The sequence below is a fragment of the Arabidopsis lyrata genome, assembly GCF_000004255.2.
Source record: "Arabidopsis lyrata subsp. lyrata unplaced genomic scaffold ARALYscaffold_9, whole genome shotgun sequence".
NCBI lineage: Eukaryota > Viridiplantae > Streptophyta > Magnoliopsida > Brassicales > Brassicaceae > Arabidopsis > Arabidopsis lyrata.
Genome location: NW_003302547.1, coordinates 1,228,014 through 1,245,177, shown reverse-complemented (window position 1 = coordinate 1,245,177; position 17,164 = coordinate 1,228,014). Strand labels below are relative to the sequence as shown.

The following is a 17,164-nucleotide window of genomic DNA, read 5'->3' as shown; positions in this document are numbered from 1 at the left end:
CTAATTATCCATGTAAATTATATAAGAAATTTATGGCCTATAATTCTACTACCTATTTATTTAATCGTCTTATGTAATTGTCTCTCATGTCTCAAAAATAATTTGTGCATGTACAAGACTGTACACATTAGAATTAACTAAGGGGTCTATTGATGCGGACATCCAAATCAAACCAAACCGGGAATATACCAAACCAACCAGTACATGTATCAAACCAGTTGATATGGAGCATTTTAGACGATTCTTGCCCAAATGGAGTCATAATCAAGCACAAGGCCTAGGGTTAATTATTCACCAGCAAATTAATCCTAAGAAGACAAACGATAGTTCAGGAAGAATCAAAGACCAGCAAGCCGAATCACCATGTTGGAGAAATTTGACCGTTGCACTCTTTTTCCCTTATCTAGGGTTTTTAACGAGGCAACATCAAGTCATCAAGGAATCATTTACCAAGAAATTGATTCGAAGATGTTACAAGTACATATAGCTGATGTACTTGCTGACAGACCGGCTGCACTACTTGCTGAACTACTCGCTGAACTACTTTCTGAAGTACCGCACCAAATGAAGCCAAATAAGGAAATCTTCCTTATTCTACACTTGGACGTGCCTCAAAGCTTTATTTGGCGACCTGGAGAGTATCTAGATCACTTAGAGGCTTCACTACACGCTCTAAGATACACCACACCACATTTGATCAAGCGGATCGATTCTGAGCTCTACTTACCATATTTGGACCCGATTGTCATCAATGTCCCATGGATCTTTCCCCTTTTGTTTGAGCGTCCACTTAAGATATTCCAGAGCATCAAGAAGCTTCCAAGACGTCACAACTTCCTCCCCAAGTTGACAAGATACAAGGCACACCTCACTTGCCTTATTTGGACCAACGACCATATTTTCTTTTAATGTTGCGATTTGTTTCTTTGTTTAGCTTTTAGAACGTTTGTACTCAGCCTATATAAGCTGATCATTAGTCTCATTGTAAAGCACCCTTGATCATTTTTAAAGTAATAGAAACGTTTTCTACTTGTCAAAGTTTGAGTCTTTGTCATTGTTTTGTAGTTCTTTGTGAGTGAGTCACCAAGTACTTCAGGATTCTGCGGATTAAGTTTGTTGAGTGATTCAACATCCTTCATTCGTTCATTGATCGAGTGAGTCGATTATCCCACTGATTGAGCGAGTCAATCACCCTTCTATCCATTAATTCCCCTTGAATCGATCCCACACGAGAGAAGCGATCGCCATCGTGTCAGATCACCACCTTCATCATCCCACCTTCCGCGTGAAAAGCTTGGAATCTCTTGATCATCAAGTGATCTAAAGTTGGAGTGATTCCAATCTTGCATCATCTAGTATCAGAGCTTCAAAAGCTCCTATCCCCAAAGTTGTATCTTTTCAACCTATATCTTTTTTATTTTTCAATTTTGTTATTTAATTTTTATAAATTTGAAAACCAAAAAAAAAAAAAAATTTGTTTCTTGCTTTGTTATTGTTTATTTGCTTCAGTACTTTCATTAAAAAAATATATATATATTTGCTTCAGTTTATTATTTATTTTATAATTATTATAAGAAAAATCCATAAAAAAATCATATTTTTTATTAGTTTTCGGAATTTTATTTTTATAAAATCAGAAAAGAGAAATAAAAATTGTTTTTCCTTTATATTTTCGATTTTGATTCAAAAAAGAAAAGAAAAACAAAATAAAATATTTATTTCCTTATTTTTTGTTTATAATTATTGTTCTTGCCATATTTGTTGAACTAGTGTTTGACACACTTTTCCTTTTTATGTGTCTGTGAGGTACGGTTCTTAAAATTTAGAACGAATATGGAGTCCATTGAGTTCTATTCGGATGAAAAAATCCAAGGAGAAGAGCCTTACCAAGTCATGTCGGATGAGGAAGACGATTATGGAAGCATCTCTTGGCATCACAATGATCATTCAGATTCTGAATCAAGAGATGAATCAGGCCGTGAAGCACCAGAACCGGAACTGCCTGACTCATACAACACCAATACAGGCTATTCTAAACCATGGATTAAATTTAATGATGATTTTTGCAGCCATGGTTCAAAATCTCCATTGACTCGAGCTATGTCTTTTTCAGAAAAAAAGAATTACCTTAAATGGGAAGATGACATGGAGTATAAAGGGGCAACGGCGAAGGAATACAATTGCCAACGTCTTCCAAGGCATGAAGAGAAGCTTGACCATCACACCTTGTTATACCGAGGGCCTACAGCCTCACGTCAAGCAAAACCGAGACACAAGTTCTTTCACACAAATACACGAGTAGTACAGGAAGTGACTCAAGAAGTGACTTAGAGATCATCAATGTGGCGTAAACCATATCCCCGTGGTAGGCGTGACTACCTAGCTGAGAGAGACTCAGGGATCACTAATCTAAGAGGAGGCGAGCTGAAACGTGGCACTCGTCGAGACCCACTACTATCCAATCCCACCCGAACCTACCAAACAAAACTCAAGTTATCTCTAGACAATGGTTATGAGTATTTTGGACCTGAATCTTTTGACTTTGCAGGACGTGAAAGAGATTATCTGCAATGGGAACTCAACATGGATAAGTACTTTAGATACTATTCCATTCCCAAAGAAGAGAGGCTCAACTATTGTCTTGAACAACTCATGGGAAGCGCGAAACGTTGGTGGGACCGAGAAGAAAAAGATAGACGATGGTTCAAGGAGCCAGCACTCAAAACGTGGGGACAACTAAAGATACTTATGAGGGAGAGATATGCACCTCACAGTCTTCCCCAACCTGGTCAACACACTTACCATCCAAAGGAACCAAGCCGAGAGAACACTACACATCAACGTGTTAGTTCCAATCAAATTGCGGATCAAGATCCCGCTAAGAAGAATGAGAAAGGTACATGTGCAAAAGGAGAACCGAGCTCCATACCGGTACTTGAACCACATGCTGAACCACATGTTGAAACACATGCTGAACCACATGTTGAACCACATGTTGAACTAAAGCAAGGTATGTCCTATGATTCATTAAAATCAAATGAACCAACATGTTATAGATGTCATAAGAAGGGACATTTTGCTGCAACTTGCTATAAAAGATAAGTAGAGGATGTCATATAATTGAAAGTGGATGCATCTAACTTCAATGATTGTCTAGTGAATTCAAGTTTAGAAATTCCCAATTCTAGATTAATGCGCTTGTCTTTGCCAAAGGTTATTGATGCAGGTATATGTCATAGCATGGATGACACATCTAAAGAAGTAGACCACAACGTAGCAACTCTAAAGGAAGTTGAGAATATCATAAGTTTTGAGGAACAACTTTCGGAAACAACAACATCAACACAAGTTTGCCGAAATAAGACGTATGATCAAGCAGCCCTCAAAGGACGTGTGATAATACAGCCCTGTTCAACACCAGCTGATCTTACTTCTAAGATCATCCACATCAAGGTTGCATTGATACCGAACACCTTACATGGTACACAAGTAAGCGAAACTTATTATCTTGTTCGATATTGGCATTATCTTATATTCGAAAAGAGTTTCAAGAACCCTATCCATATCATTTCAATTTCCAGTATAATGCACTTGATCTTGTCTTTGAGTGCCAGTGAAAGTACAGGTACCATGAAGATTTGCGAAGATCAAAGAGAAGCCACAACAATGTTACGGTTACTCTCGGATCAAAGCAAACAAGAAGTTGATTCTGGTCTAACACATGAAAAGGTTCAAAGTAACTTATTTCATTATGTTTATGAAAGTCCCTTGACTGCCTTAATACACTTGTCTTGTGCCAAAAGTGTTGAGACCCATGTAGGTAATAAGGAGACACATGTGGATCCAAAAGAGGGATCAACAACGAATGATGTTGTGAAGCAATATCAAGAGCTTTTGATATGCAAATCTGTCACTAAAGAGAATGAAATTGTTACCAACAACATCCTGCTGCAAGAAGAACCACCGGACCAGCCATCAAATCAACAAACCAAGTTGATTTCGAAAGATACGCTCACCGAGGATCTAAGTCAGGTAAGTAAACTATTACTTCTAATTGTTTCTAGCGATTCGAATGATGTGATAATAAACTTGTTAATCCTTAAAGAGTGTGAGAAAATAGTAGATCTTTTAAATAAATCTATGGAACTAATTTCTTGTCTTAGGACATATCAAGTAGCTGATCTACTTTGTGACATACTTTCTGAATCACTTTGTGGAAAAGAAATGGTTCAATCCGAAATTGGTTTACTTGTTTATATTGATCCCATGACTGTTTTAATGCACTTGTTTCTTGCCCAAAGTGCTGATGAACTTGCAGGTACCAACAAAGAACACATGGAACATAAAGGTGATTCACCGGAAGTGAGGAAAGTCAACGACCAAATTCAAAACCAAAGTGAACCAGCTCCATTGATGCTAACACCCTCTATCATGGAGACTAGAAGAGTTTCAAACTCTTGCTTAATCAAAGAGGAACCGCCGGATTTTAAAGCTCAAGCCCAAACCCGAGAAGGATTTAAGCAAGCAACACGACAACTCAAAGCACCGGATCAAAACAGAGGAGCGATCCTATCTTTCTTGCTCAAAGGAGAGCCACCTGATGCACCATGCACCATCAAACCGCCACCCTACCAAGATTGTATAGTTTCGAGGTCGAAACTTTTTCAAGGGAGAGGGTATGATGCGGACATCCAAATCAAACCAAACCAACCGGTACATGTATCAAACCAGTTGATATGGAGCATTTTGGAGGATTCTTGCCCAAATAGAGTCATAATCAAGCACAAGACCTAGGGTTAATTATTCACCAGCAAATTAATCCTAAGAAGACAAACGATAGTTCAGGAAGAATCAAAGACCAGCGAGCCGAATCACCATGTTGGGGAAATTTGACCGTTGCACTCTTTTTCCCTTATCTAGGGTTTGTCCCAATGGGTTTACCTAGAAAGGTTTTTAACGAGGCAACATCAAGTCATCAAGGAATCATTTACCAAGAAATTGATTCGAAGATGTTACAAGTACATATAGCTGATGTACTTGCTGACAGACCGGCTGCACTACTTGCTGAACTACTCGCTGAACTACTTTCTGAAGTACCGCACCAAATGAAGCCAAATAAGGAAATCTTCCTTATTCTACACTTGGACGTGCCTCAAAGCTTTATTTGGCGACCTGGAGAGTATCTAGATCACTTAGAGGCTTCACTACACGCTCTAAGATACACCACACCACATTTGATCAAGCGGATCAATTCTGAGCTCTACTTACCATCAATGTCCCATGGATCTTTCCCCTTTTGTTTGAGCGTCCACTTAAGATATTCCAGAGCATCAAGAAGCTTCCAAGACGTCACAACTTTCTCCCCAAGTTGACAAGATACAAGGCACACCTCACTTGCCTTATTTGGACCAACGACCATATTTTCTTTTAATGTTGCGATTTGTTTCTTTGTTTAGCTTTTAGAACGTTTGTACTCAGCCTATATAAGCTGATCATTAGTCTCATTGTAAAGCACCCTTGATCATTTTAAAAGTAATAGAAACGTTTTCTACTTGTCAAAGTTTGAGTCTTTGTCATTGTTCTGTAGTTCTTTGTGAGTGAGTCACCAAGTACTTCAGGATTCTACGGATTAAGTTTGTTGAGTGATTCAACATCCTTCATTCGTTCATTGATCGAGTGAGTCGATTATCCCACTGATTGAGCGAGTCAATCATCCTTCTATCCATTAATTCCCCTTGAATCGATCCCATACGAGAGAAGCGATCGCCGTCGTGTCAGATCACCACCTTCATCATCCCACCTTCCGCGTGAAAAGCTTGGAATCTCTTGATCATCAAGTGATCTAAAGTTGGAGTGATTCCAATCTTGCATCATCTATTAGTCAATATTTACTTTTAATTTGAAATTTGATTTTACCCAACTATAAACTTGTTTTGAAATCAATTAACCTTAGCTTGCATATGTTGTTTATTTTGTTGTCCTTTTAAAAAAAAAAAAAAATTTGGGCTTCTTGCATAATGGCACACTTTTTATCAATTGTGTTTCACTATAGGGACACATTATGAGATAGAACCACTTTTTGGACTATTCCTTTTAATTCAATAAGATTGTGTTCCCGCATAAATTGTTGGAAACAAATGAAAATAAAGGAACTACGTTTTATAATTAGTTTGGTTGCATTTGATATAATGCTTTGCTTCTCCATGTCCAAATCATCCCATACACTAGACCATGTACACTAATACTTAAACAGAGGAATATCGTTTCATTATTGCTTATATCACTTCAATGAGACCATGATTTTTAACTATCGACCATCTAAATATATTCATCAAACTCTGACGACATTGATGAATAGAGATAATATTGTTTATGTTACAGAGTTTAAGGTTTTGGGTTTAACTACACAAAATTGAGTCAAAATATATTAACGCATGACAGGCGAACAATTATTATACAAGAAATGGACAAGGCCTGATGAATATATATGAATAGTATGTTTATTCTTATGACGTTAACACCATTACTCCAAGATGTTCATTCCAAAAACACTAACCCCAACCTTATAAACCTAGACTGATTTGTAACTTCATTTAAATGAACAAGAGTAACCCGTAACCCCTACCTTATAAACGCAAACCAATATGTAACTTCGTTTAAATGTATAATACTATACCCTAACAACTACCTTATAAACTCAAACTGATAGGTAACTACGTTTAAATGTATTACTAGTAAACCATAACTCCTACCTTATAAACCCAAACCGATATGTAAGTTCGTTTAAATATATATAAAAATATACCCTAACCCCTACCTTATAAGCCCTAACTGATATATAAGTTCGTTCAAATGTATATAAATATATCCTAACTCTAATCTTATAACCTTAAACCGATATGTAAGCTTGTTTAAATGTATAATTTACCCCAAAAACCAAATTACTACTATATGATGTTGATCAATTTTAGATACTTTTGTTTGATTTAAAATTAAACTTTGATTAAATAAATATAATTCAATTTGGATTGATTCCCATAACCATGTTCAATATATTTTGGTGTTATGTAATTATATTTCTGGTTCTTTTTTTTTTTTTTGTCGAAAATAAGCATCTAAACAATCTTATGATATTTATGTAATTAAGATAATAATTTTTGATTCGTATAAAAATTGATGTGTCTAAACTTAAAAATATGGATTTATTTTGCTTCATCTCTACTTTACTTTTTTTTTTTCTATTTACATGTTTAAAATAGTTATAAGTGCAATATTCATCAACTACCAGATATGTCAAATATAAATATTTAATTTGAATTGATGATCTAATTAAATATTACAAAGAAAAAATAATTAGAAAATATTATATTGCATATTAAAAATTAATAAACTAAAATTATTAAAAATACAAATATATCATAATATAGATATTATTGACCATTAATAATCAATGTATTTTAGATTTACAATATAGTTTTTCGAATTGTGTATTTAAAATAAAATTTCTGCCTCAATAGTAATTTAAAATTTAAAATATTAGAACCGTTACTTTTTAATTGACTAAATAGATGTTTATTATTACCAACACTAATATATAATGTTAATAACTATTAAATACTCGTACATAATTTTTATCAAAATAAAATATATAGAATAAACACACGTAACTTAGGTTCAAAACCTAGCATTCTATAAGATTTGCAAATTGACCTCAACTTCTTTCTCTTGATTGCAAAGAGATTTAATTTCACCTTTCTAATCTCATTCAAGTTTGCTCCTACTATAAACATATCATATACATACAACAATATCAAAGAAGACTCTCCACACCTCTTTAATTAACAACAACTCAGGCTAACACATAAAGAAAGTCACAAAATTATCAAATTTCTTGTACTACTATTTCAATGTATGTTTACATTCACACAAACTCTTGTGAAGCATGCGTACAAACCTTCTTCCATTTATTTTAAAGTCTTAGATGTGTGTAATGTTACATCTCTTCCACCAAATCATTATGAAGAAACAATAGTATTTACATTCATATATTGCATATGCAAACTTTCTTTGTTGTAAAGTATGATTCAAAGAATAAAACCCCAATAAAATAAAATATATCAAAATAAATCAAATTCAGGATATTCGACTATGAAATATTATGAACCAATACTTCAACCATAGACGTATTAAAATCCGGGTCAGGATAACTATGTTGGATATGTTCCAAATCGTGTGATAATTGTTGTACAGTAAAACCTATATACATTAATAATGTTGGGAACGTAATATTCTATTAATTTATAGAAATATTGATTTATCGTTAAATTAACAATTATAAACTTATAAAGAGATTTGACTTTTGTTATAATCAATATCTTTTTTAAATCCAATTACAAGTTAAACACAATAATTATGTATAGAAACAACACAAAAAGTTTTAGATGCATTAAAAAAATTATAAATGAATTCTACCAAGAACTAATATAAATTTAAGAAAAAATAATAATATTAGAGTCGTATTTTCCTAAATTTTCTTATACGTAATATCTATATTTTGAAAATTTTATATAATTATTAATTTATGATACTAATGAAATAATATATTTACATAAAATTTTCAAAAAAAATATTATTTTACTATTTTATCATTTGTTTCATTTTTTACATTTTTGTTCCGATTGAGACTGAAACTTTTTTATTAGTTTATAAAAATTATTAGTTTTCGAGTACTAATTTATAGAGATTTTACTAATCTCTAAGTAGTAAGTACTCTACATTTAGGATCCTCTCAGCTCTTTTAGCCATCCCTTAATATGAGAGTCTTCTTTTCGGCTAGTTTCCGAAATTGGTTGTAAACCAATCACATTATTTTTTCTTTGTTTTCACATTTACTCATCGGTTGGGCTGATTTAAGAAGAATCGATATGTGGTGTCTTTTGTACTTTATTTTCTAAAATATAAATCTAATTTTGAAAAAACATGTGAAAGACCTTTATTGAAAAAAAAAAAAACATGTGAGAGACAACAACTCTCTTAAATGCCACCGCGAAACAAATCACAGCTTTGGTTGAGAAAATATATATTCTGTGGACAAATATTAAACTCACTAAAAAATTATTCATCTCTTGTCATCTAATTACTATAATCACATGGTTCGTGTAGTCCCATATCATTAATTCCGCGTAGCGCAAATGTAAAAGCGGATAATTTGGCACAAAAAATTCGTACCGAAACGCATCATATCACTTATGTAAACAACATTCTCCAGGAATGGTTTTTTTGAGCATCTATTTTATTTAAGCTGTTGACGAAAAAAAAAAAAGGATAGTCACATATATAGAGAATCAACAGTTAGACTCATGTATTTATTTTACGAGTCTTTATGTAGCTGCAACCAAAAATAAAAACCTCATATCTTTAATCTCATATTCTCATATGATTGATTTAAAGAAAACGTGTAAGTTACATGATTTGTTGTCAAATAATATATAGTCCAATCGTTGTTATATACTTGTATATATATTGAGCCAAACTTAGTCAGTAAAATAATAAAATATAGTCTCACACATAAAAAAAGTCATGGCTTATGCTAACAACAGTATTATAAAACGAATCAATGTTTTGGGCAAAAAAATCGAAAACCATTTTTCTTTTTTGCTTTGTTTTGAAGAACACTATACTCTTTTGTGGAACTTGGAAGAAAAAGAGACAAACAATGGGTCAGCATCATAACTTCATAAGAAACCGATTTAACACTTTCAAGTTTCAACATTAGTGATTTAATAACAACTCAACATCAACCACCTATATTGGTATTGTGATTACTGAATAGTAGAGTCTAATAGTCCACTATTGATGACTCTGAATAATCATCATTATTGAAGAGTGATTAAAAAATAGAATAGAGAGAGGACAAAAGGAAGAAGTAGGTCCATTATCAAACTCCAAGTGAATATTGATGATGCCACCGCCAAAACAGTTCATTAATACATCTTCTGTTGCTTCACTTTTCTTCTTTTAGTGCCTTCTCTAAACCACCCAATTTTGAATTTTCTTTCTTTCTTTTTTCATATTCCAAGATTTGCATTTGTGATTTTCTCTTCTCTTTTTAGAAAATCCTCTTAAATCGAATATAATAATATCACAAAAATAGGATAGATACAAAAAAAACATTAATGTCAAAAGTGAAAACTAAAAAAAGAAAAGAATATCAAAGAGCTCTCTTGAAGCTAGTTGGCATAATATTCTATATGTTATCGAATATTCGATATATGTAAATGGCCAGTTGGGCAATTACCTTAAATCATATGATCGACAAATATTTCTACAATTTCAAAAATAAATTAAGATTAAAAGACAGTAAAATTATTACCATTATGTTCACATTTAGCAAATATTTCATGGACGAATTTCTCCACGTCGATTTTCGAAATCTCATAATTTCCCGGCGCCGGAATATACGGTGGTCGTGATACCTTAAGCACCAAATCCCAATCTAACCCCCTGAAGAAATCGTGTCCCTTGATTCCTTCCACATTAATCCTACGGCTAGGATCTTTCTCCAACAGTTTTCTTACCAAGTCTCTTAACGATGTCGTTTCTCCGACCAAACTCGGCGGTTCAGTTAATATCTTAAGAAAAGTCTCTTTCCTGTTCGATCCTCTAAACGGCGTCGCTCCGTACAACATCTCATACAAAACCACTCCCAACGACCACCAATCCACGGCGAAGTCATGGCCACTCCCGGTAATAACCTCCGGCGCAACATATTCCTCTGTTCCAACAAACGAATTCGACTTCTCTCCCGACGAGGACGACTCGGAGATTCTCGAAACCGAGTCGTCCGGGGAGATTCCGGAGTTACAAAAACCGGAAAATGCGAACAAAGACCGTTCTTTTCTCGTCGCCGTCGAAAGTCTCGGCGACGATGAAGAAGATTGCGGAGTTCTCGGAGGTAGATTCGTTGAAAGATCGAAATCAACAAGCATCAAATGACCATTCTCTTGAATCATCACATTATCTGGCTTCAAATCTCTGTACACAATTCCTTGATTATGCAAATACTCAAGTGCGATCACAAGTTCCGCCGCATAAAACCTTATGATCTCATCGGAAAACATTTCTTCCGACTGTTTCTTCCTTAAAGAATTGAGATCTCGTCCAGGACAGTAATCGATCGCGTAACCGACAACTTTATCAGTAGATAAAACACCATGAAGACGTGGAAACAGAGGATGGTCGAAACGAGACAACACTCCTTGTTCGAAACTTATGCGTTTGTACTCATCTTTTGTCTTCTTTGTCTCTATTGATTCTCTTAGTATGACTTTTAAAGCAAGCCATTCGTTATCGGCTTTTACGAGGAACACAACTCCTTTAGATCCACGACCAAGGGCTGAGAAAACCTCTAGATGGTCGAAGTTGAGAGTCGGGATCTTGTTCTCCGGTGGTGAGAGGTGGTTCATCGCCGGAATCCTCAGACTTTATTTTGATTATTTTGTTATGGTTCAATGTCCTTTGGTTCTCTTTAAGGCAGTTTTTATAGGAAAGAAGGAGTTAACCGGTTAAGCTTTTCTAATGGTAGGTCCGTATAGATTTTGTTTCCTTGCCGGGAAAGACTTGAATAAACGTTTTAACAAAAAAGAAAAAAGCAAAAGCTTACGTAGAATTTTCTTTCTTTTACTATTTTACTCCTTCTCGAATCACTATTACTTTGTCGTCAAAGCATCAAATGTATTCATTCATTTCAAACATCAAATTTAGTAAAATTGAAAATTTCCCATAGAAATACACAACTAAAATGCGCAACTTACAAATAACATTTTGCATAAAAAATTAAAAAAACGTGTTTTTTAACCTTCCTAATCAATACCAGGCCCGTGGCTATGAAGGAAAAATAGAAACATTGGCCTACGGCCATTTTTTAAAAAAATCAACTAAGCTTCTAACTTTTGTTTTCATATTGGTTTCGTGCTTTTTGTTTATTAATACAAGATTTGATAAAACATAAACAAAGTAAATGAGACTACATTTCAAATTAGTAATTATGAGTTATGATTTACAAACTAAATTATAACTTATAATTTTTCAAAATAAATAAATAATTATAACTTATAAAAGAGACTATAACTACATTTTGGGTTTTCTTACTCAATTTGTTTGGAATGATGATGATTAGTAGTTTATAAACTTTGTTTTATATATCTAGGTAGCGTTTAGTTTTGGGGAAAATCCTAAATCCTTCGAAAAAATATGGTTAACATGCACCTCTAATTTGATCTCCCATTTATAAGAAGACTATTAACCCGCTTTGGTCTCACAAATTATTTTTTTTCAAAAAATTATTTTATATGGGTTGAGGTTTTTTATAACATCGCCTCTGGTGTCTGTAATCCTAGACACGGCTCTGATCAATATACAAACTAACAAACAAGTTAAAACGAGTAAAGATTCTTGGCGGAAAAAAAAAAAACAACGAATGGTACATAAGAGTGTATATTTATAAATAATTTCTAAATAATATTATGAAAATCACATGGTTTCATTCAGCAATTCTCATATGCAAATACAGTAAGAAGATTTTATTTTTTTCAAAGAGTTTTTCTGAATATCGAGTTAGAAAAAGGGAAGATATATTTTTTCTACCAATTACCTACAAAATTTTGACGAAAAATGGAAGTGGAAAAAAATTGATAGGAAATTTTCTACGAAAAAATATCATTAATGCCGTCTCAATCTATTGGAGGGCCCTTAGTAAAACCATTAAAAATTAAAACTTTCTAACTAAAAATAAAAATTTCTAAAAATAACTTTGGACTCATTGCAAATGTATATGTTGCCTAGGGGTAGAGACGAGCCTGATTAGAAAGTGATAAGAAATTTCCTATCAATTTCCGTAAAATATTCGGTAGAAAATTGGTAGAATTCAGTTGAAAAATTGGTCATAGGAAGTTCAAAAGAAATTTCCACCTATATTTTATGAAACTGAATAGTATGACAATTATTGTATACCTGTTGAAAATGTTAAATACTGTAATCTATTGATTTTATTTATGGTTTTATAAATTACTGTAAGAATTTTTTTTCAACTATCAATTCAATAAATATTATTATAAATGATTATCTATTTGGTAATAAATCGGTAGTAAATAAGTATATATTTGGAAAATTACTAACAAACATATTTTTTGCAGGAAAACGATAGGATATAGTAATTTCCTATTGTTTTTCTACAATATACGTAGTAGGAAATCCAAAAACTTTTTGTAGTTTAAACTCAAAAGTAAACACAACAACGAACCTCCAAAAGAATATCAAAGATTTAATCATACTAATAAGAGAAAGTTGGAATGAAAATAGCAAAAGAAGCAAGGCATTCCAACTAGCCATGAAGGTGAAATGGATGAATGCCATATCACACAAGTAGGGAGCAAACCAGCCCAAACCAGGTTTATAAAAATCATCAGCTGCACATTAAACCCAGCCTCCACAAGCGAAAAGGAGGAATTGAATCTTAGCTAAAAACATTTGTTTAGATGCTAGGTTTGGTTGCGACACCCAAACGAAGAAATACATTACAAGACTGAGCGAGAAATTAAGAAGCTGAGTCCCTAAAACCGTAGGAACCAACCATATATACAATCTGCCAGACCACATCCAAATATATCAACCATAACCACAGTGGTTGAGCAGGAAACTATTAGATATAAGATGCTCTCTTCCCTTAAAAGGGTTTACGGACATGAATGAATGGTGGTGACATTGCACAAGAAAAAGTTATAATAAAAAAAATATTCAATGTAATGGAACGTCCTAAGATCATTATTGGATAACTAAAAATCACTGGCCAGTGGATTTATGAAAGCCCACACAGGCCCATGATAGCTCAAAACTAGATCAACGAGTGATGGCCCATAGTGTCGTAACACTTGATTGCTACAAATCATCAATTCGCACCCCGTCAAACACCTTTCAATACTTGAAGTGACGTGGCAAATTCACAACCATTTTTTATATTTGATATACCGCTTTTACCCCTTAAGCCTCTCCGCGTAAAACCGAGAACAAATATCTTAAGCACCGTTGTTTTCGATTCAGAGATCATCGTCGTCGTCGTCGTTCAAAACCTTCATCAATGGCCGGAAAACTCATGCACGCTCTTCAGTACGACTCGTACGGTGGTGGCGCCGCCGCTTTAAAGGTTTTAATCTTTCTTTTCTAAATATTCCTCTAAGCTGCTGTGTTATTGCGATTTGATTCTCTTTGTTTATCGATACCGTCTCGATTTTATGTGTATTTTGCATCTAGTCAATGATTTCTTCTCTGATTATCTCTGCGGATGTTTATTAGTGTGTCAAATTTTCGTTGATTTTGGAGAAACTTGGGAGATTTTGAAAAATCCAATGAAACAGAAACCACATGAACAGACCGATGTTTTCGTCAATTCGATTGAATTTTAGAGGCCACTAGATTACATGATGCATTGATTTAGATTGATTTTTTTCATAAGTATCATTGATTAAGATTATTATGTGTAGTTAGTGTTCTCATCTGTGTATTTGTTTTCTGATTCAAAGGTAACATTATCTGTTTTTGTAGTGTTGTTGTTGTTTTTTTTTTTTTAATCTGTGATGCATTCTTGTATGTGTATTGTGTACTCTTTTGATGATTAATACGTGGTTATCTGAATATGTTCTCAGCATGTTCAAGTTCCGGTTCCAACACCGAAGAGTAATGAGGTTTGCCTGAAATTAGAAGCTACTAGTTTAAACCCTGTTGATTGGAAAATTCAGAAAGGAATGATTCGGCCTTTTCTGCCCCGAAAGTTCCCCTGCATTCCTGGTATGCTAATAGCTTCGAAGATTTTAGTTTGTGTACAGAAGAAAAAGGTTATTTTGCTTAGAGCGATTACTGATTTGGGTGTAATTTCTCTTGTATGGTTTTGTGGAACCGTCGATGTTTTTCTTGAACAGCTACTGATGTTGCTGGAGAAGTCGTTGAGGTTGGATCAGGAGTCAAGAATTTCAAGGCTGGTGACAAAGTTGTAGCGGTTCTTAGCCATCTAGTATGTTTTTTCAGACAGACAAGCCATTGCAGAATGTTGTAGAAACTTTAATTAGCTTGGAACATGAAAAGAGAAACTGATTTTGTTGTTTTCAGGGTGGAGGTGGACTTGCTGAGTTCGCTGTTGCAAGCGAGAAGCTGACTGTCAAAAGACCTCAAGAAGTGGGAGCAGCTGAAGCAGCCGCTTTACCTGTGGCGGGTCTAACCGCTCTCCAAGCTCTTACTAATCCTGCGGGGTTGAAGTTGGATGGTACAGGCAAGAAGGCGAACATCCTGGTCACAGCAGCATCTGGTGGGGTTGGTCACTATGCAGTCCAGCTGGCAAAACTTGCGAATGCTCATGTAACCGCTACATGTGGTGCCCGGAATATAGACTTTGTCAAATCGTTGGGAGCGGATGAGGTTCTCGACTACAAGACTCCGGAGGGAGCTACCCTCAAGAGTCCGTCAGGTAAGAAATATGACGCTGTGGTCCATTGTGCAAACGGGATTCCATTTTCAACATTTGAACCAAATCTGTCGGAAAACGGGAAGGTGATAGATATCACACCGGGGCCTAGTGCCATGTGGACTTATGCGGTTAAGAAAGTAACCATGTCAAAGAAGCAATTGGTGCCGCTCTTGTTGATCCCAAAAGCTGAGAATTTGGAGTTTATGGTCAATCTATTGAAAGAAGGAAAAGTGAAGACTGTGATTGACTCGAAGCACCCTCTGAGCAAAGCGGAAGATGCTTGGGCCAAAAGTATCGATGGTCATGCTACTGGGAAGATCATTGTCGAGCCATAAGAGCGTTTTTTGCCATCTTTGACTGTCTGTGATAATAGACGTTAAAAAGTTTGTTTTCCGTTTACACATTGCTTTATGTTGTTTTCTTTAATATACCCGAGTATGTCGAAATTTGTATGACAAGAAAATTTGGTATAGATAATACTTGTTAGGTATTTTTGTTCTACCACATCGTTGATGTTGAACCGACATTGAGCATGGAATCGAATTCTATCACATCGTTGAATTTTCTAGGGCTGAGCAATTAGGTATGGTTTCGTTTGACGTTTATAAGCTGTAAATCGCTCAGCATAATTTCAAATTTATTTTGATTTTCGGTTCGGTTTGGTACTATGTTTTTCATTTTTTGAAGATTTTTTCTTTCTAGATTTTAATTGGTTTATATCAAATAGTTGAAGAATCTAACTAATCGAAATTATGAAATATATCAAATGTAATCGGACTATACCGAGTTTCCTTTAAAATTAATTTCTTTGATTAAAACCAAACAAAAAGTTTTGAATAAAATTGCTTCAAACTGAAACGATTATCAAAACAAATTGAACCGATTTCTTTTGATTTTTGATGTAGCTATCTTCTAGAAGCCTATACACCGCACATGAGAAGGAGAAGAGCACGTGAGAATGGATGAGCTGGAGGTTAAGGATCAACTTGAGAGTTAACAGAGACGGAAGACGTTGCTGACGCCGTCAAATCTACTATACATTTTTGCAACACTTTTTGGGGTTTCTAATCGGGTCAAATTTTGTTTAATTTTGATCCGGAAATCTTCAATCGGATCTTTCTTTATTTTTGACAAAATTAAAAAACGAAAATTAATCAATAAAATCTAAAAAATATATATTTTCTCAACTAATTACTATACCTAAACTCTTTATTTATGACATATTCTCTACAATTTTTATAGATACAGAAATCAAATATGATTATTTAATGCTAATATAACAAATTTGAACTAATTTCCTAAAACCTCTCTACCTAATTAAAACATAAATATATGATTCTCATTTCACTTTTATATGATCTTATATATATATATATATATATTATTTTGAACTATTATAAAATATATATACTTAATAAAAAAAATTCGATTTTTTTCTGCATATGCTATGATTCAAATTTTTTAAAACGGACATATATTACTCAATCGATGAAGAAAAAAGTATGTGTACAATCTATATTAACATTTTTGAAAAACAAATTTGCGCTTTTAATCAGGTCGTATTTTTTTTTTACTCTGACCCGGAATTGAGTCATTCAGATATTTTCTTAATTTCTACAATTATCTAAAACGGGAAAATATACCACGGTG

At 34.0% G+C, this 17,164-nt stretch overlaps 2 protein-coding genes and 1 pseudogene across 2 annotated transcripts; 2 read left to right on the top strand and 1 right to left on the bottom strand.

Moving 5' to 3' along the window:
- Positions 1 to 2,340: 2,340 nt before the first annotated feature.
- LOC110227101 lies at positions 2,341 to 5,372 on the top strand (annotated as a pseudogene).
- Positions 5,373 to 10,180: 4,808 nt separating this feature from the next.
- LOC9299358 (serine/threonine-protein kinase OXI1) lies at positions 10,181 to 11,697 on the bottom strand. The gene has a single exon (XM_021019821.1). It carries the CDS (start codon positions 11,463 to 11,465, stop codon positions 10,350 to 10,352), a length of 1,116 nt encoding a protein of 371 aa, XP_020875480.1. The 5' UTR covers positions 11,466 to 11,697; the 3' UTR covers positions 10,181 to 10,349.
- Positions 11,698 to 13,962: 2,265 nt separating this feature from the next.
- Positions 13,963 to 16,020, top strand: LOC9299357 (chloroplast envelope quinone oxidoreductase homolog). The gene is made up of 4 exons (XM_021020797.1): positions 13,963 to 14,200; positions 14,700 to 14,841; positions 14,973 to 15,064; positions 15,160 to 16,020. Exons 1-4 carry the CDS (start codon positions 14,135 to 14,137, stop codon positions 15,847 to 15,849), a joined length of 990 nt encoding a protein of 329 aa, XP_020876456.1. The 5' UTR covers positions 13,963 to 14,134; the 3' UTR covers positions 15,850 to 16,020.
- The last annotated feature ends 1,144 nt before the right edge of the window (positions 16,021 to 17,164 follow it).